Here is a 20,902-nt window from a genome sequence, read left to right on the forward strand (position 1 = left end):
GTACAATTGCAGATATCCATGAATTTATCACAAACAAACTGTGGCGAAGAACAGAGCTCTGCACAAATCCCAACAGTAAAAGAAAAGGCGATTATTTGACTGCAAACTGCGAATTGTGTTTTACGATGCAATTCGCGATGGTGGTACAATATGAAAGATTGATGAGCTTTCTTGATGAGCCCCCGTCAAGGTCGTTCCACTTTTTCTCGGTTACAGTGCCCCGTTCTTGTTGATTCTTTGCTCTGAATGTGAGTATTTGTCTGCGAAATTTTCAAGCAAATATGAGTTGGGTAAACGGCAGATAAAGTGCTTCGGCTATAAAAGCAGAAATTCGCGACGGAAAGAGACACAGTTCCAGCATTGATTTTATCATGAATCGATTAGTGGCCGTATTCAGTTTCTGTCTTCTTCTGGTCGCAGGACACTCGGTGGAGGATGCACAGGACACAAAGGTAAAATTTATAATTATTTACAAACAAGAAAGAAAGCAAACTTCGGCAAGCCGAAGTTCATATACCCTTGCAGCTATTGCATGAATTAAATACTTTTGAAAACATTTAAATTATGATTTACTTGAGTATATGCTGAAAAACATTGAAACTATGATGATTTGCAGCTCAATTATTAGATAGTTATTTTATATATTTTTATTATTTCTATGGGAGCTATATGCTATAGACGTCCGATTTTGATAAAATTTAAAACATAATTCTGAAATAATTAAACATTGCTATATGTCGAAGAACTAAACAAAAAATTAAAAAACAGAAATGTTATAATTTTTTTTCATTTATTTTTCCGATTGTTCCTATGGGAGCTATATGCTATAGTCGTCCGATTTTGATGAAATTTAAAACATAATTCTGAAATATTTAACCATTAATATATCTCGAAGAACGAAACAAAAAATTAAAAAACAGCAAAGTTATAATTTTTTTTCATTTATTTTTCCGATTGTTCCATTGGGAGCTATATGCTATAGTCGACCGATTTTGATGAAATTTAAAACGTAAATCGGAAATATTTAACCATTACTATATGTCGAAGAACTAAACAAAAAATTAAAAAACAGCAAAGTTATAATTTTTTTTCATTTATTTTTCCGATTGTTCCTATGGGAGCTATATGCTATAGTCGTCCGATCCGGCTCGTTCCGACTTATATACTACCTGCAATAGAAAGACAGTTTTTGGGAAAGTTTCATGCAGATAGCTTTAAAACTGAGAGACTAGTTTGCATATAAACGGACGGACAGACGGACAGACGGATGGACAGACGGACGGACAGACGGACATGGCTAGATCGACTCTACTAGTGATGCTGATCAAGAATATATATACTTCATAGGGTCGGAAACGTCTCCTTCACTGCGTTGCAAACTTCTGACTGAAATTATAATACCCTCTGCAAGGGTATAAAAATATAATTTTTTAATCAGCATCACCAAACTCGATTCGATTCCTATTCCGGTTTTAGCAATTCAATTCATAAGCTGCTTAGGGTTATTAAACTCAAGTTTAGAGGTACTTAACTTTTCATTATAATAATAGTTAACAAGTGTTTATTTTTATACCCTTGCAGAGGGTATTATAATTTCAGTCAGAAGTTTGCAACGCAGTGAAGGAGACGTTTCCGACCCTATAAAGTATATATATTCTTGATCAGCATCACTAGTAGAGTCGATCTAGCCATGTCCGTCTGTCCGTCCGTCTGTCCATCCGTCTGTCCGTCTGTCCGTCCGTTTATATGCAAACTAGTCTCTCAGTTTTAAAGCTATCTGCATGAAACTTTCCCAAAAGTTGTCTTTCTATTGCAGGTAGTATATAAGTCGGAACGAGCCGGATCGGACGACTATAGCATATAGCTCCCATAGGAACAATCGGAAAAATAATTGAAAAAAAATTATAACTTTGCTGTTTTTTAATTTTTTGTTTAGTTCTTCGACATATAGCAATGGTTAAATATTTCAGAATTATGGTTTAAATTTCATCAAAATCGGACGACTATAGCATATAGCTCCCATAGGAACAATCGGAAAAACAATTGAAAAAAATTATAACTTTGCTGTTTTTTAATTTTTTGTTTTGTCCTTCGACATAAAGCAATGGTTAAATATTTCAGAATTATGGTTAAAATTTCATCAAAATCGGACGACTATAGCATATTGCTCCCATAGGAACAATCGGAAAAATATTTGAAAAAAATTATAGCTTTGCTGTTTTTTAATTTTTTGTTTAGTTCTTCGACATATAGCAATGGTTAAATATTTCAGAATTATGGTTAAAATTTCATCAAAATCGAACGACTATAGCATATAGCTCCCATAGGAACAATCGGAAAAATAATTGAAAAAAATTATAACTTTGCTGTTTTTTAATTTTTTTTTAGTTCTTCGACATATAGCAATGGTTAAATATTTCAGAATTATGGTTTAAATTTCGTCAAAATCGGACGACTATATCATATAGCTCCCATACAAATAATAAAAATATATAAAAGAACAATCCAATAATTAAGCTGCAAATCGTCATAGCTTCAATGTTTTTAAACATATACGCAAGTAAATCATAATTTTAATGTTTTGCGATAGCTGCAAGGGTATATGAACTTCGGCTTGCCGAAGTTTGCTTTATTTCTTGTTAAGTCTATATTAAGTTTTTGTTTTACGGCATTTTTAAATGATCTAAAAATTACTTTAAAACCATCAAAAAATATATATATTAATGTACAGACAAAAAAAAAAAATTAAAATCACACTATATCATATAGCTCCGATAGGACAATCGGAATATTCAAAGAAATAAAAACAAAAATTTAAATTCTTTATTTTTTAATTTTTTTTTTAAATTCTTTTGGACATAGTAATAATTTAATTGTTCCGATTAAAGCATTTTCCTTAAATTGGGAACGATCGAATAATTGAGCTGAAAGTCATCAAAGCTTCAATGTTAATGTTTTTAAACACATGCGCTTTTAAATATTTAATTTCTGCAATAGCTGCCAGGGTATACGAACTTCGGCTTGCCGAAGTTTGCTTCCTTTCTTGTTTTTTATCTCATCCATAACATAACCACAGGAGTTGCTGGACAGCACTACCCCCTCGGTTGACGAGGGATTTCCCAATGGATCTGACGAACTCACCGAGCTGCCCGAGCCCCTTGCATCGAGTCCGATGGATGTCAACAAGATCAACTGGCTGCCCGTGTGGGAGGAGCATGAGCTGTCAAGGTCTGCCCGCGAAGTGGTAGAGCAGCCAGCTGACACTTTCCTCACCCCAGAGCCTTCGTCGCCCCAAGCCACAGTGGAGGATGCACTGCTGCCCAAGGAAAACAAGGAGTGCCCCAACAATGCCGAGCGTGGCCTAACCAATCTCATTCGGGTGGCTCGCCCACTGCTGCCCGCTCCTCGACTGAGGAACATCTTGGCGAACGCTGTCGAGGATCCCCAGGTTCGGAACCTGGTCGCATTGCTTCGGAGCGATGGCTTCAAGACACAAGTCCAGCGGTTGAGAGCAACGAAACAGCACCAGGTGCTGCACGACTATATCTGCCGGCGGCTGAAACTGGATCCCACCTATTACGTGGAGTTCGTCAGGGTGTTCCTCGATGTCCACATCTCCGACCCGCCGACCTCTAAGCTTCCCAACCGCCGCCCAGGAGTCCGAGGCCTCCTCCAGGACCTCCGGGATGCTCTGCCGCGCGCCACCCTGAGAGATATGTATCGGCGACTCTACGCCTCAGACTCCGAGCTCTCGAGCGCCGTGCGCCTCATCCGCAGCTCCGAGTTCCGGCGGATGCTTCGCGATCTTCGCTCCCTGAAGGAGTACCGCTCCCTGAGCGACGAGATGGAGAAGGCGGGAGTACCTCTACGTCAGCTTCAGCAGCTGGTGATCAATGCCCTGGGCTGGACCACCGTGGACATGGGTGCAGAGACTGTCATTTGGAGCGTTTAGGTGGTGCAGACTGCTTTGCTGCTTCCAGGTCATATAACTTTTTTGAAAATTTCCATCTTTCACGAGTCAAGAACATTGTTTGTCTTTAGTTTATCCGCTATCAATATTTCATATTTTCAAAGGGAAACCATTTGTATTATTTCCTAATAAAATTATAATTTTTTCAAAAACTTACTATGCTCAGATATATGTATATTTCACCATAAATATGTCTTTCTTATTATTTAAATATTTCAATAAACGTAATCTCTTTATACTTATACACCTATTCGATTTATAATATTTAATTTAACCGAATAGTGATTTTATTAAATTTTTCGTTAAATTGTTATTGCTTCTGTGGATGCTTTTTATCAAACAAAATATCACGTATCTAAGTTTTAGCCAGAGGTTTGCAGATAAAATTTTGAATAACTTAAATAATAATATATTTAATTCCCATTTTCAACAACTCGCAATTTAAAAATAAAGTATTTGTCCGTAGCTTAATAGATTTCTTGTACTACTTTGGCTGCGAAAGTTTTGTATGGAACTATTTTTTTACGTCTCATGCTATTTTGCTACGTAGATGGCGTTGAATCTATAATAATAGTGACAAGTCTGATGTTATTAAGTAAGTAATTATTAAGTATTTTCGTAATGAGCAACATAGTACAATATAGGACTTATTTATTGAAGAAACGTCCAGATTCGCAGACTTTTGTGTTTTTATCATGTTTTGTAAATTGCTGGTCCATTTTTGTGGCGTCTGAAATTCATGTATTTTTTTTAATTCCAAGAAGTTACTTGATATATTTACACTTGGTAGAGATGATTAGGAGCTATTCTGAACAAAAATAAAAAAAACTCCTTTTTTTATACTTACTTTGAATGTTAAAGTTGTCAGGATGTCGCATTTGAAACCCTGGAAATGTCCACAACTATTTCGGATGTAATTCCTTCACTTAAATAAGCAATCCAATAATAATATGCCTTTATTTATATTACAAATTTTCCAATTAATAACTACAGCGTTCTTTCTTGTTTTACATTGTGATTCTTCCGAACAGTCGGCGTTCACCCAATTTCAATTTGCTTCACAAAAATCGCTTCCCTGCGGGAGAAGCAGTGTTAGGGCTATGTCTCCCTCAAGGCATCTGCATCAAGAACTTAGGAGATATGTACAACTTGTTCCCTGCAATTACATGAATCAGTTCGGGAAGGCTACCACATCGATGTGTTTACGTCTTCCAGAGGCAGGCGACCAAAAGCACTTCAAATTCGTTCAGGGTCAGAGTCATTATGGGTGATATGTGTGTAGGGCATTGTGTGTTAGGATATGTTCTGGGCCGCTGTCGCCGCATGATGCCACCAGTAGCACCGCGGCGGATAAACAAACAACCTCTGAAACTGCTGCCACACATGTCGTCGTCTTCCAAGACTTAATCATCCGTGGTGCTGTCGTCGCCGACTTCTAATCGAGGCAACAGTTGCCATAAATAAAATTACTGACACATCGGACAGACATCAGCCAACGGTAGTGGATAAAAATAAGACTCTAAAAGGGCAAGTCCCAGCGACGTTTACGGAAATACGAAACCCATTCTTTATTTGGTTTACTCCACCAGACCAGCGGCAACAATCTGAGACGCAGCCGAACGTGTCGAAATAAATAAACAGTTTTTGAAACTACAAAGCAGAACACAGCAAAGATCGATAAAGCTGGGTCTGGACTTTGATAGAGCTCAGATGGTGAATCGGATTGTGACTGTGACACTGGGTGGCTATGTAATTCATCGCGCAGAAACTGAAACTATTTCGACAGATGGCAAATTGCCAATGATAACTTAATGATGAAAGCGGTATATGGAGCCACAATAGGGTCAGTCTTGAGCAATGCACTCAGATAATTTCACTACTAAGTGTGTTATTAGGAAACTTTGAGAAAAAATAAGATAAGTTTATGAAGCAACCCCAATAAATCAATAAAGCTGCTGCTTTGAGGGTACATTAACCAAAAAAAGATTTCCCTAAAATTTAAGGAAGTAGAGTCTTATTGCCTAAAATGTCGAATTTTTTAGGAGGCCAACAACTTAGGTCATTTTACAAAATTTGTATGGGATTTTATTTTAGGTGAAAGTAGTACATTAGTAGAACATGAGAATGAACAATTTGCAAATTTTTGTAGAAAATCTTTTTTATGTGCGCGGTTAAATATCAAAAATCTAATTATGTTAAATTATCTTTTAATTGTTCGATCTTCTGTGTGCCAGCTTTATATTATTTACAAATTATAAAAAATGATTTTAATTGATTACAAAAGCTGTAGATAAAAAATAAAATAGGCATTCAAACAGGTAAGAACGTTCATTTCAAAAAAAAAGAAGAGAAAAAAGATACCACAAAAAGTGTTAGTCTCATTTTTTGAATCAGGTGCTAGGTATTTAAAACCTGCTTGAATTCACAAAACAAAATCTGCGGTACACGAAAAATTATTAAACATTCAACTTTATAATTACTCATATAACAGTTTTTTACACAGGCATGTTTTTGTTGCAGCGTGCTATCAGCAGAGCTTGGGCACAGCAAATGGTGCCTCTACATAAATATTTCTTACTCTATGTTCGAAGTTTAATTTGATTTCCCACCCCACTTTCAACTTTGGGTTCGAACTTGCAATTCGGTCCCGCGGAGGATTTTCAACTGCACTTCTCGCACCATCCCTTAACAATGAGAGCGAGCAGTTCAGCTGCAGAAATTTACCGCGGGGGAATATTACAAGTTAGAAACGAACCGTGACAAACTGAATAGTTGTTTTAATCCATCAAAACTTTGTTTCTAAAGACGCAAAAGTTTTGAAATAAAAACCAAACAAAGCATTACAGTTTAATGTAATTTAATGAGAAAAAAAGAAATTTTAACCCGTTTAAAGCTAGAATTCGTTATAAATTGAATTGATTTTTTTAATATTGCTTTAACAAAGTAGAAAAAGTAAAAGTAGAGCTAAAACAAAAAAACTGCAATTTTGTAAAAAAATGGAGATTGATTAAATTTTGAATTTGTTTTTGATTCGGCCGTTTGACTGATTGGAAGAATTCAACACTTTTTTAAAATCTTAGGAAGTAAGTTAAATTTTATATATATATGTAAAAGTTTAATATTGGAGAATTACATTTTATTAAAATCGAGCATATCATCTAGCATTTATGGTTTTAAATTGCATTAAAATGTATATATATATATATATCACTGTGGACGGTCGTACATATATGTGTGTTAATAAGACCAAGTAAAAAGTAATCCATTATTATGAAATTCAAAATTTTTTATGGTTAGAATTAACCGAGTTATTTGAAACAAGCACCATTCATTGCTAATCAATTGCCATTTTGATGATAATTTCATGATACCCCTCTTAAAATCCTTCGTCCTTTGATGTCCGGACTATAAGGTGGTTGCAAAAGAACTTCCCATCCAAGTTCTCGGAGCTTCTGGCGAGTCGCTATTGACGTGTTTGGTCTAACGTTGTCCTGATGGAAAACAATTCCATCACATTACTTTACTTTTTACTTGACCTTACATATCAAATGTAGCGTACTCTCAATAGCTATAGGGACGCAAAAATAAAAAGAAATCGTTAGTGTCGTTTTAAAAAAAAAATCTATCAAATGTGAATAAAAAAACCCTATTTTTGGCTATAATTGTAATTATTTAACTTGAATAAATTATGCCAAGGAAACCGAAATAGCCGTTCAACGATATGTAGTACGTACCCGCTTTAGTTGTTTGGAAGTTGTGGCCGGGTAAAATTTAGCTTTTTAGGCGTTTTCCCGCTAAAGTAGCGGGTTTTTCAAAAAGTGGTAGTACAAACGTTCCTCAGTGCGAGCTGTTTAATACGTTAAATTAAAAATGTAACCGTGCAAACAAACAAGAGGACTAACGTCGCAATTTCAAAAATGCTTCAAAAAATCTTATTTGTTAAATAATTATTGTGAACGGATTATCGGATTAAGATGACCGAGGTGTCAATATACGAGTACTTAAAGCCAGAATACAACAGTGCCAGAAAATTCATTTTTTTTGCTTCATCAACCAAACAGCTCCACTATATTAGGAAATAATTTTTTCGAACTTTTACCCCCATTTCTCCGGAACCAAATGACTCTCTAAAACTACTACTAATACTATTGTGAAGCCGCTACCTTTCGATTGATATATCACTTATTAAAATCGGACTATTCTTTCTTGATTATAACTTGATAACTATTAAAATCCGATTTCTATGTTTATAACGCAGTAAAGGCTTTGGCAGCTATTGATTATGTCTCCTTCACTGCCTGCAAGCTTCTGACTAAAACTAAAATACCCTCTGCAAGGGTATAAACAAAATTTAAATTGTAGTTTTCTTATTCAGAGGGTCCAACTGCACGGAGGAACGAAACTTTGATCTCTGATTATTTTGTAAGATGGTATGTCCAAGGTGAATTCGTCATTAAACACCATTAATTCTGGACTAAATTTATGTTCTTTCTGAAAGAAAGATTTAAATAAGGTCTTCGAAAAATTGTCAAGATTCAATTTAATTTATGATTTGTCTTGGGGTTTCCAAAAAAGGGGGATTCTCACTACGCAAAAAAAAACGAATGAAAAGTGTTTAAAAAGCTTTAGGGCACCTAGATTTTATTTAATTGAATTTAAGCCAGTCAGCGTAGTAAACGGATCATTTTTAGAAGTTGTAAACGCTTTTAAAGATTGATGCAGAAGCTTAAACGGTATCCATGTCTTTTTGCCGAAGTATGTATAATAGGAAGAACTACATTATTTATGAAAATATTCTTTATACCACTAGGGAAACCGTCTTATAAGACTTTTTCTCTGTTTCAGCCAGCTAGATGAGTTGCCAGTTTCTTCCATGGGTCAGTCTGCATGGAAAAGCGTTCCTCAAAATTCCGACAATTGCTGTGCGAAATCACTGCAACGGCTACGTTTTTCTTTAACCTTTGTTGCAACATTTTCGTTCCGCCATTCAAACTCAATTAGGGAGAGTCGTTCACCTTTTTGCCAGTCTGTTGTTGTCTGGCTTTTGTTGCTTAGGGCCCGTCCCTATGGAGCGTACAATAGTCAGGAGCCACGATACACCCACACCTTGAGTACGGTCTTGCATAAACTCTAAAAAAACAGGGGGTATTAAAATGTCCAAGTAAAATCTGTGTCGTGATCCCTCGACTGATTATAAAAAAAATACAACTTTTTAACATATAGGCCGTATATTTTCAATTTATTGTAATGATCTTCTCTTAACGTCCCTCCTCTGACAATTGAGGTCACTTTGCACCCATATAACGTGGTTCGCGACAATTCTAAATGGCTAACACTTGGGTCCCTTCCACTGTTGCCACTTTGACCTTTTCCAGATTGATTTGAACATTTGGAAAATATCGTAAAACATAACAAAGACATTTTACCAAGAAATTTGAACTTTTTTCAAAAATAAACTTTTTTGGTCAACTTCGCGGCTTCAAAAATGTATAGTTTCTATCAAGGTGACATTTTCAACAATTCTAAAAGAATTTTGTATTTTAAAATTTTTTTTAACTTTAATCTGTAGGAATTTGAAATCTCAAAATAATCAGTTTTACAAATTTAGAAACATGTGTTTTCTATAAGAGATCAGATATTAATTTGAAAAAAGCATAATAACATGTCATTTAATTTAGGTTACTGTCAGCACTGGACCACTGGACGCCTGAGAAGTATGCATTTGGCCTAAAATATAGGAGGCCATATTGCTGTGATATTTATTTCCAGTGCAGTAGTGCGCTCCACTCCACTTTCAACTTTACGCTTCGTGCTTCCGCCCACCGAAAGCACTGCGAGTTGTCGTATTCGCTGGCGAATTTCCCCCTTCTGAACTGCAAAATTGCTGGAAATGCAATTGAAGTTGCTGCCAGAAGGCGACTATCTGAACACGCTTGGTTGAACAGCGCTAATCTCGCAACTGTTTACGCCAACTGACTGTCGGTCTGACCAGCCAAGGCCAATAACCCCCTGTACTCCAAATAATCCGCGGCAATCCAACGCATTTACTCCACACAACTGACATCGCTCAGATCGGTTTTTGGGGCCAAGAACTCGGGCCAGTTATTGGCCATCGAGAGCGGCTTTTTACGTCATCGAAATGTTTGGCTGAAAGCGTAGCAAGGCATGCGGCAGAAAAACTATAGCCACGCCAACGGAAGCCATTAGAGGCGAGCCAAGAACACGGACCATGGGCCATGGAGCGGCGTTTTCTGGGAGGAGGCAGCAGGCATTCCAAGCAATTAATAATAATTTCCGCTGCCTCAAACAAAAAGCAACTTGGAAGCTTTTTTCTCGTTCGTGTTGCGCTACGACTCTATTTCGCAGATGGCACAGGGAAATGGAAGGGGTGTGGTTCAAACTCAAGATTATATTTCTCAAGAACTTGGTATAAGTTGTTGCTGTTTGCCTTCTTCGGACATGTCTCTGTAGCTAATTTGGAGTCACACTGACTTAAGCCGAAGGTGTGAGGCCTCAGATCTCAGCCAAAAGGATGAAGAAATCTATTTAATACTAATACTCTTTATAGTATTATTCTATTTAAGAGTATTGTGTCTTCAAAAGAATTAAAACTTTAACAAACATCGTGTGAAAGCATTGCTCTGGTCGTCACCACTTTCAATTTCATTTGTAATTTAAGGTAAGTTTTAGTTTAAGTTATTTAATTGTATTTTAAATATACAATTTATTTTTTTTACGAATATGGTGTTCGATTGAACTCTGACGAGTTGAGTCCAAAAAAAATAAATATCTGATGGGCTTTTTTCAAAACTTCAGTAACCATCTTACTAATGCCAGGTGAAGATATTCACCGTCCCTAGCAGCACATTCCTGGGGTCAGCCCTTTGGGCACTTAAATTATTTAATACAAGATGAATGCCTTCTCGTCTAGCTTTCTGGGCGTTGCGCATTTCGACAATTCACGCCCTTTTAATAGGCACCATAGAAGCTCATCAAAGGCAAGTCGATTTTGAACCAGAAACCAAAACCGAAATCAAACCACAAATCAAATTAAAATTCCAAAAATGCCACATATGCCGAACGTGTTTCCCAGCTCAAAGTCATTGTTTTCATCGGGCCGGTAAAAGCTCTACTCAAATTCAGGCAAGAACTGCAACTAAGTTGATCACTCAGCAATCACTTCGCCGTAGAAACCAAACAAAACATACACTTTTGCTGCCACGCATGACTTGGCGATAACCCAAGTCCAAACCAAATTTTTGTATCGAACAGGAGTTACAATGTGAAGTTTGAATACGCTTTCAGTACTAACAAATATTGAAATTCCTTGTTTCTCTAAGAAAAAAGTAATGTTATAATGCAATACAAAAAATGTTTCAACTTTTAAATCAAAAACAATTTTTGGCGTATTTAGTATTTGAAGCTCTCTCAACTCAATAAAGAGTAAAAACGGAAAAAAAAAACTTAAATCAATTCTAAGCAAAATAGTTACATATAGCTCCCACAGGAACAAACGGAAAATAAAAAAAAATATATGAAATATGAATTAAAAATTTTTTTTTTATTCTTTTGAACATAGTAATAATTAAATAATTTAGAACTACGCTTTTAATTTTTTTTAAATCAGAAAACGATGTTGCATAGGAATAATAGAATTGAGCTGAAAATCACCACAGCTTCATTAGTTCCAAGTATATACGCATATAATTCCAAATTTTAATGACTTAAAGATTACTTAAATTTTGCTATAGCTGTAAGGGTATGTAGACTTCGGCTTGTTAAGGCTTGGTCCATTTTGGTTTTAGTTTCAAATTTTTTGTCTTTCACTTATTTATTAAAAGATTTATGGATTCAAAAGTCAAAGCTCAAATTGGCTTTATAGTTTTTCTGTCTTTATGTGAGGACATAAGCAACTATGCTAAAATTGGGTTTAAAATGTCGGAATTTTATCAAATGATATTTATCATATGTTAATACCATTGATGTTATTTTAATGTTCATTTTGTAAGCACTGTTTTGAAAAAAACCAGCTTATACCATTTAAATTTGGCTTGTTAAGGTTCTGGTTATGCTAAACAAAAAAGTTGTTTTTAAATTAAATATAATGGCATTTTATTTTAATTATTTATCGGAGGTATGTTTACCTTTGCATTAAGTATTATAAGATAATTCGAGTTTTGCACTCGTTTTTTTATGTTACGTTCACATGGACACTTGGAGATGATGAAAAATAGGTTTTCTTTAGCATTCAGTATGCAAAATCGTCTACAGCATTACAAAAATTAATTATATTGTATGACACAACGTTAAAAACGTTAAAAAAAACTTGCCTAATTCAAATTAGTCAATGAATTTTGTTTAGTTATTGCTATTTTTTTACACTATTTCTTTTAGTTTAAGTAGACAATATTTATACAAAACAAAAACACCTTTTAACGAGATAAAATGTCGTGACAATCGCACTTTCAATACACAACATTTCTGATATCAAATTTGGTTACGAAAATGGTTAAATATTTGACTATATAAATACACTACACTATACACATTGATCCCTATCAAGAATATATATACTTTTAATGGTCGAAAACGCGTTTTTCTATTAGTTAAATTCTTTTCAACGAATACAATATACCCTTTTACTCTACGAGTAACGGGTATAAATACAAAAGTAGTTGCATTGTGAACCGAACACGATTTAGAAAAAAAATAGTTCTGGATCGGTTCCGGTTCATTTTTAAGGTAATGGTTTCAAAGTTGAGCTAAGCCAGATGATTTCGAAACGGAGTTTGATTAGCTTCGATGAGTACTTTCTGATAAAAAAAATTGCAGTAAATCGTTATACACTGTGTAATGGTTTTTATTTAAAAAAGTAGATCGATTTACGCCTCTATATCGTATGGGTGGGTAGGTTTAAAACTCAATTACCGCCCACCTCACTTGTAAAATACTAACACCGACACTCTATTTGCCCACAGCAACCCACTTCGACGACAACAGTACCCAGAATTGAAAGTGCATTGGCGCTTTCAAGCCTCACAACTTGCTATAATCAGCGCTTTTTGATCTGGGAAAAACAATTGCCGGCCGGCACAATATGACCACGAAGGGGCCCTCTTTAAACCTCTGGTTTCCCGATTACTCGACTCTCTTACTTCTTTGCCGGCACACAAAAATTGTTTTGAAAACTTGCTGAGTTTTCAATTGGGCACAAAGAGCGCAACAGGGGGGCATGTTGTTGGGGCGTTCCATTTGTTTGGTCAGCTCGGTTCGGTTCTGCTCAGGGTGCCCAGTAGCGACTGCCGATTTTATTGTTTGCCCGTGGCTGCTGGTGTACTCAGTGGGTTAAGTGAGCTTTACGGCTTGTTGACTCAAAAGCGGGCCATATTTCCCCTCAGACGGCACACCGATTCTGGCCCATTGGTGATTAGTTTTTGGTTGAAAGCATTCAGCTTTGTTTGGTGACTATATTTGGACCTCGCTGGGGTCAGTTATCAAGTTTGTTGGGTAGAACGCAGTTGTATCTTTCATGATTGATGAAGCTGAAAGGGAAACAAGTTGGGATTTTTATTTGAATAACCACGTACTCGGGAGCGCCTTGAAAGATAATGTATGTCACTCGGTTTCGGGGTGAGAATAGATAATTTTACATAGGTTAGTGCCTTGGTAACATTTTTTGGTACCTTTTACCTTAATTAGTTAGACAAATACGAACATTTATCTCATATTTGGAATTAAGGTACTTAAATATATTGATTTAGTTTTGTTTTCAAATCAGGTTGTTACCATTAAAATTAATTTTATATAATTTTCGCTGACATGCTTATACAAAATAGCATAATTTTACTGCAACTTGAAGATAAGTTAATTCCTCTGCATATAAAAGAATTGTCGATGTTACTTTTTAAATATTTATACAACCAGTGTTAATTGCCAGAGCGTATATCATAAAGAACCTATTGACCTAAAAATAACTAATTAACAAAAAATTAGTTTCAAAATGTGTATATTACCTTAACTAGATACTTGACAAATTTTATATATTTTACCTTACCTAAGTACATATTTTCGCAAACACCTTACCTGGATTCATAAAAGTATTACCTTTCCCAACACTAATGTTACCATTATTAATTCAGATACAGAGTGATATCTTGTATTTAAAACATGGTAAATAATTATGTTTATGTAAGAAATAATTTTCAAGTGGCGTTGACAAGAATTACAAATATTTCTTTTATTTACAGGTTTTTAAAATTTGTTTAGATGTATCCAAAACTATAAAAACCACAGTCTCCATTCACAAACAATTTTGTCAATGAAAGCTAAAAGGCTCAAGCGTAGTTTAGTGAATGAATTTTGGTGTTGTTTGGCTGACGAGGTCTTAAGTTGTTCACCAGCCAACGCTCATTTTCCAGACCAGACCAACAGACCCACGCAGAAAGTGTCGTAAGCCTCAACCACAACGTAGGCCATGAAAAAACAAATCAACGCGTTTTCTACGGAAAGGCGTAGGCGACATAGTAAGAGTTGCCACGCGCCAACCTGTCGAGCCTTCCATTAATTAGCCGAAATATATACTTGGAATCGAGACCGTCCGCCAAAACTGCATGTGTTTTACCTACATTCAATTCAATAAAAAAACAGAAGCTTATGTCACCATCTCATGCGCGGGCGGATGCCTCTGGCTGAGACCATAAAGACCAGATATGATTTTTATACGCCTCAACTTTTGTGCCATATGCCATAAATGGCACCATATGGATGACGCCTCAACGAAAGTGAATGACCTACAACATATAGTAGTTTTAAAGAAGTTAACAAACGTGGTTCGCCCACAAGATTGTCTAAAAATCCCTTTCCGGTTTGAATTTTTGGCGAGAAATTATGATTTAGATCGCAAGAGTCTTTGTTATGAATATAACCAACTAGTTTTTTATAATCCTTCATTTAACATCTATTTGACTCAAGCGATGACAATTTAAAAGATAGCACTCATTAGGGCAACCTTATTATTTATTTATTAATAATAATAATAATACAATAATTGCTTAGCTATTCTGGTGTAATAGTAGCATTTTAAGATTAAACTCTAAATTTACTTTTTTACTCTATCAGTAGCTGCAATGACAAATCCGCTGTAGGCAAAGGAGAAAGAAAAAACCAAATAAAAAGGAGAGGGTCCTTTACGTGTCCCTTAAAAGCTTTAGCAGCTGCCTCAATATATGTACGTATTTGCACATATAACCTGAGCGTGTAAGCGAAGGCATATGCCAGCCAAAACGAATTGAATTTCAGAGCAATATCGAGTGGGGCCCAGGCAAGTTTGACTGCTCGTCGTCAAGTGGGCATGGGCATCATCTGGGCCCATTGTGGCAATGCAACTGCCGAGCTAGACAATCGCTTGGCAACTGCTCAACTATCTCATGGATGCAATTGTGTCAACGCTGCACTTTTCGCTTTTTTCTCACGTTACCAGCGCGAGTCTGAGTAACTGAATAATTCGAGCGACTTGTGGCACTACTTTCTATCGGCTAATTTGCAACTTTTCACATGCCACCGAGCGCACTTTATCTCACAGATTCCAGTAGTGATCCGAGAATGGCGGAGGGTGTACTCGCCTAGCGGGATGTGAAAATGTTGATGTTATGCTTGATTTTTTCAACGATTTATGTGTCATTGTTTTGGCGTTTGGAATTACCCAGACTCACTCTCATTGAGAAGATGGCTTATTGTTGTTGGCGAGGCCAATGGTAATGTGATGTTGATAACTTTCCCTCCTCGCGATTATTTCCAGTTGCGTTTCGAGCGGAAGTTGGTTTCATGGCTTGATCTGTGCAAGGTGATGTAATGATAGTGGGTGCTGCTGATGGTGATTAGCCGAATTAGTGCTGCATGTGAAAAGGAAAGTTTTACTAGATGGGACAGCGAAAATCATATTAAATTGTGAATAGCCCGAGCGATGATAGCTCTGATAGTTAAATTCAATTTCTCTAATAATTCTAAAAACACCTCTTAACGGGGTAAAAAGTCGTGACGACCGCACTTTATACGTACAAAATTTCTAATATGCAATTTAGTGACAAAAATGAAAGCATTCGACTAAATAAATACCCTTTTAAAAATGTTTTCCTTCCTACCGCTTTAACAATGATTTTAATCATTTTGCCTATTTTTTATTGCAGCGATACCATAGAATTGTTCAATGCTAACAAATTATATTTAAAACTTGATATTTTAATATGATGATAACTTTTTAATAACTTTTGAACAGAGCATTGGCTTTAAATCAAATTGGGTGACGACGCGTGTTTTATAATATTATATTAATAATAATTTCATTGTCTATTCTATTTTTCTGTTTATCATTTCTTTTACATTTTTATTAAAATGGTAATGGTTTATTAATCCAGAATTACGCTCTTAATTTTTAAAAAACGATATTATATAGCTTTCATACGAATGAACGCTTAAATGTAATTGGACATATGGATGTTTTAAATATAATTAATTTTTGCAAAAGCTTCGGCTTGCCGAAGATTACTTCCTTTCCTGCTTTAATATCAATTTGACATTAATCGATGGCAAAAATGGCACTTATTACTTTTGAATATCAAATGGATATATGCAATTATTTTTCATATATATTTAAAGATAGTATTTTTCAGTTTTTTATAAATATAGGCTTGCACCATTTGAATGAATGGCACCTTAAAATTTGTTTCTCGAACGTAATGCACAGTGATTTTTGTTAAATGAAGTGAATGGTATCGACTTCGCTTATAATGGAATGCTGACATGAGCATTGCTGCTTAATTGTGATGCGGATTGTCATAAAGTGTGTCAACTATATTGACAAATGCAAATGATCAACTTTCAAAGTAAGCCTGTCGTTACCTGGCACTATCTTTTAAACTTTTCTTACGACATAGTTCATTGAAGTCTTTATTGAGACCCGTCGCTCCACATTGCATATGTTTATGCCTTTGTTTAAATGTGGCCTGGTGGCTTGTTAGGCTATGACAACACGGTAATTATGTCATGAAATCCCCAATTCCCAATTCCACATTTAATAGACCTTGGCACGCATGCTACCGAAAATGCTAGAAGTCAATTAAAAGCCCATTATCCACACCATGGATGCTGCCCAATCAGAACTGCCTGTGGATTTGTTTAATAAACAATTTCCGTTTTGATTTCTGGCCGCATGAGTTTAAGGATTCCCCTCGAATCGGAGCTAATTAACCTGACTGTTTCTGATGCGGGACAATTATGCCAGCCAAAGTGTGAAGAGATGCCCGCTGCTGGCGAATACTTTTATCGGTGGGGCTGATTGATGCGCCAGGCTCAGGTGTTTTTGTCGGCTTTTCGATCGGAAGTCGCAGCTTCATTTTGTCGGCCGCAGTTCCACCGCGTTCTTCGAAGCCGTCGCATTTTTCGCGTTTGTTTCGATGAATTAGCCAGCGATTCCCTTTAGCTCATTGATTGTTGACTTAATGTTCGGTCCACTCGAACTGCAACCTGGTATTTATCTCCTTCAGATGAAAGCCGACAAATGGCATACTGCAAATCGATGTCGTTGGAAGGCATCGCTGGCATTCGATTCGATTAACCCTTTACGTACCCATGCGCACGCATTGTTAGCTTAAAACAATTGACTTATGAGTTCTGTTGTCTTTTACTTTTAACTGTAGCGCGTTAGGCTAAAAAAAACCGAATTGTTGATATCTAAGACACTATTGTAGCTATCTTTCTTCATTGTGATGTTTGTTTCTAGAAAAATGTATATATAATAAATATGGTTAATTCTAGGGATGAAGCTGTTAAATAGCTGTTATAAATAGGGAAGAGATTTATTGACTTGGAGGGTTAAATCGGGTACACAGCTCATTTGACTTTACGTGCAATTAATTAATGCATCATAGAGAGATGGAAAGCAGAACGGCGTAGGAAAGGAACTTCCCCTTTGGATGGCCAGCTTCCACCGGAAAATATTTGTTTCCGTTCTCCGCTCTGTCCGTTCTGGGGAATGGAAAATAAATTACAATTAAATGCAACAAACATGCAATACAATTATTCGCTGCGCATCGCGGCGGATGTTTATTATCAAGTGGATACGTAGCGACAACATCATTAGCCCCTGTCCCTGGTCACTGCCCATCAGTGGTTCTCTGCGGCGCCCTTTTTCCGATGGAACGACAGTAAAAGTGGCCTGGCATGCTAATCCGGAAGTAGGTCGTTTTCCAAAGGCAAATGAAAGCGTGAGCTGGAGCCGGAGTCAAGTCGAAAAGCGTCGACAGTCATAACAATGCATATGTCTGCTGCGAGTGGGATACGCTGCAGCATGGGAAATTGAGACCTAAACTTTAGTGAAAAGTCATCTCCAAATGAAAGTCACAGACTGATTCTCATCACAGCATGGCAATCGAAATGAGGAACAAGACAATATCTTTGTGTGGGAATGGCGCATGGGGAATAGCGAAAAGACAAATGAAGTTTCCAGCTTATGAAAAAAGTTAAAGTGAAGCGGTAACGAACATTAAAGCATTGCTCATGATGCTTTGATCAATATATTCTTCTGCTCTTAAACGAACTTTGACCATTTTGAATTGCGGCTCTAACAAATATATATTAGCCGGATGGAATTGCCGTCTTGAAAACGTCCTTCTGAGGATGCTATGAAACAGTTTATAAGAGCTTGCATTTAAAAGCCAATTGAAAAAAATGGCATTCAAAATGAATTAATGGCGCCTTATTTTAAAAGTTGTTAGCTTAAAAAAAAAAGAAATTTAAGCAAACTGCCTACTTCGAAGATCCAGATTAGAATATCCAAATTCCGGAGATCTCTACTTTGCACCTATGGAACAATAGGATAAGATAACCTGATCTAGGGCAACTATAAACTATTTTCCTAAGACTGTAATCAATCAAGGCACATAAATGCATGTATAAAATACTCATTAATTTTAAGCTGGCTCGTTGTGACCCTTAATTGAAAATTAAATGCGCATTATATTAATAAATGGTGTTCCGATTTCGGCTTAAGGTGAATTCCAACATACTGTAATAGTACGCCACAGTTGGCGTAGATCACAAGGCAGTAACGACTTTTGACCATATGAGGAGCCGAGGCAATTTAAGCAGCGTGCCGCAGACACCACGCAAAATGAGAGCAACTCGCGCATAAATCGCTATGTTTTCAACAATTAGCAGGGGACACCCACCCAAGTGGGGATCCGATCCACGGAGTGACCGCTCGCCCACGAGTTGGCCATGCCTTAGTTTTATAAGTCCCACGTTCAATCATGCTTTCAATTTGACTGGTGCGCAGGCGCAAGATTCAATTTACATATTCAAGTCGGCAATGTTTTTAGTTTGATATTTTCTCATTCTACTCACAGTACGGATGTTGGAAAAATTTTGAATTGCAAAGTGGCAGTTTCACTTTTGAGCAAAGACAATGGTGCCCTTTTGAGATGTACATATATACACATATGCTTGCATTTTTATATTAATTCTTGCCTGTGAAATTGTTTGCCGTGACTGCACATGTCAGATTTTGTAAAGCTTGTACTACAGAGTAGGGTTGAGAAAATATGGATGGTGTGCACTTTCGGTAGTTTTGGCTATCGATGGTGTTCACTATCGATAGTATCGACAATTGTTTAACCTCAAAAATAACGAAATATCAATTAATTGATATCCAAACCCATAATATATTTTATTTGACGATGATTGACATAGCAAATTATCAGAAATTCATTTTTACATCACCATTAAAAATGGAATTCGCCACCACGTTTTTTTGTAACTTCTTAGCTTAACTTAATCGATCTCGAACGATTTAAGCAAGTTCGCAGAAATATACCTTTATATACATTAAGTATTATTAAAACATATATAAATTAAAATATTTTTTTTTAAAGCGACAGTTTGCGATGTTTGCTAAAATGTTCGATTGTTTTACCAAACCTATTACTAATTTTGTCGCTATTATAAGATATATACAAAGTCTTCTTACTAAAAAAACGAGGCCGACTACCTTTTTTGTGATTTAAATAAAAGAAAGGTTCTACAACCTGATAAAAGCCATGTCGAAATGATTTTCCTTGAAGCCCATATATAATGATACATAACATTAGGCTACGTTAAATACTCGAATATGGGAGGTTTCTTCGCATGGTTGATTGCAGTTCGTAAGTCTCGTTTGAGGATATTCCAAAAGAACTAAGTTCTTTCAAAGCTAACTTTAAATATTTCAATTTAGTTTCTTGCTGCCTTGTGACAAAAACAGAAGCCCAATTTCAGAGATTACCCGCGAGTCCAGATAATGTGGTTCAAGACGCCACTAATGAAACCGAGTCAAAGGAATCTCTAAAGGGGGTTACATTCAACGAAAGTCTACTGAATCAAGTCCAGTCTGAATTGAACGCGCAGTTAGCCATTAACTCAGATTTGAGGTCAAAAGTGGTGAGGCGTAGTGCTGTTTTAGACAATATTAACCGAGGCGCAATCAAAGTCATGCAAAAATTTTCTGCGACGAGGAATGCTTTGATGAAAGCCAGTCAGTTATTGTCCCAAAAAAAAGTTAAGGTCGATTATAGTTGGCTCTTAATGGAACGCTGCCGAAATATCCAGTACCGGAATGAGAAGGTTCGGCGAATTGCCGACAGACTGGCCGACAGAAGGGCGGAGGAAGTCCAGCCGAAAGCTAAGAAACATTATCTATCAAAGTATCTTAGACTTTTGGAGGTTCTCCAAGAGCAGGTAGTTCAAGAAACCCGTGCCGGTATGGGGTTACCTAAAAGACAGTTGAGAATCGGAACGTCCGAAAGTCCATAGGCCCAAAATTAACCAGAAATAATAAACAAAAATGTCTCGTGACGTGTAAGGTTGGTACTTTGAAGAAGGGAACATTTGGATTGGCTTAAC

General features: G+C 36.4%; 2 protein-coding genes across 2 annotated transcripts; both read left to right on the plus strand.

Moving 5' to 3' along the window:
• The first annotated feature begins 341 nt into the window (after positions 1 to 341).
• LOC108137820 lies at positions 342 to 4,140 on the plus strand. The gene is made up of 2 exons (XM_017259745.2): positions 342 to 452; positions 3,077 to 4,140. Exons 1-2 carry the CDS (start codon positions 372 to 374, stop codon positions 3,950 to 3,952), a joined length of 957 nt encoding a protein of 318 aa, XP_017115234.1. The 5' UTR covers positions 342 to 371; the 3' UTR covers positions 3,953 to 4,140.
• Positions 4,141 to 20,131: 15,991 nt separating this feature from the next.
• LOC108137792 lies at positions 20,132 to 20,854 on the plus strand. Its single transcript, XM_017259698.2, has 2 exons — positions 20,132 to 20,166; positions 20,238 to 20,854. Exons 1-2 carry the CDS (start codon positions 20,133 to 20,135, stop codon positions 20,810 to 20,812), a joined length of 609 nt encoding a protein of 202 aa, XP_017115187.1. The 5' UTR covers position 20,132; the 3' UTR covers positions 20,813 to 20,854.
• The last annotated feature ends 48 nt before the right edge of the window (positions 20,855 to 20,902 follow it).

This window comes from Drosophila elegans, unplaced genomic scaffold, assembly GCF_018152505.1.
Source record: "Drosophila elegans isolate 14027-0461.03 unplaced genomic scaffold, ASM1815250v1 contig_397, whole genome shotgun sequence".
NCBI lineage: Eukaryota > Metazoa > Arthropoda > Insecta > Diptera > Drosophilidae > Drosophila > Drosophila elegans.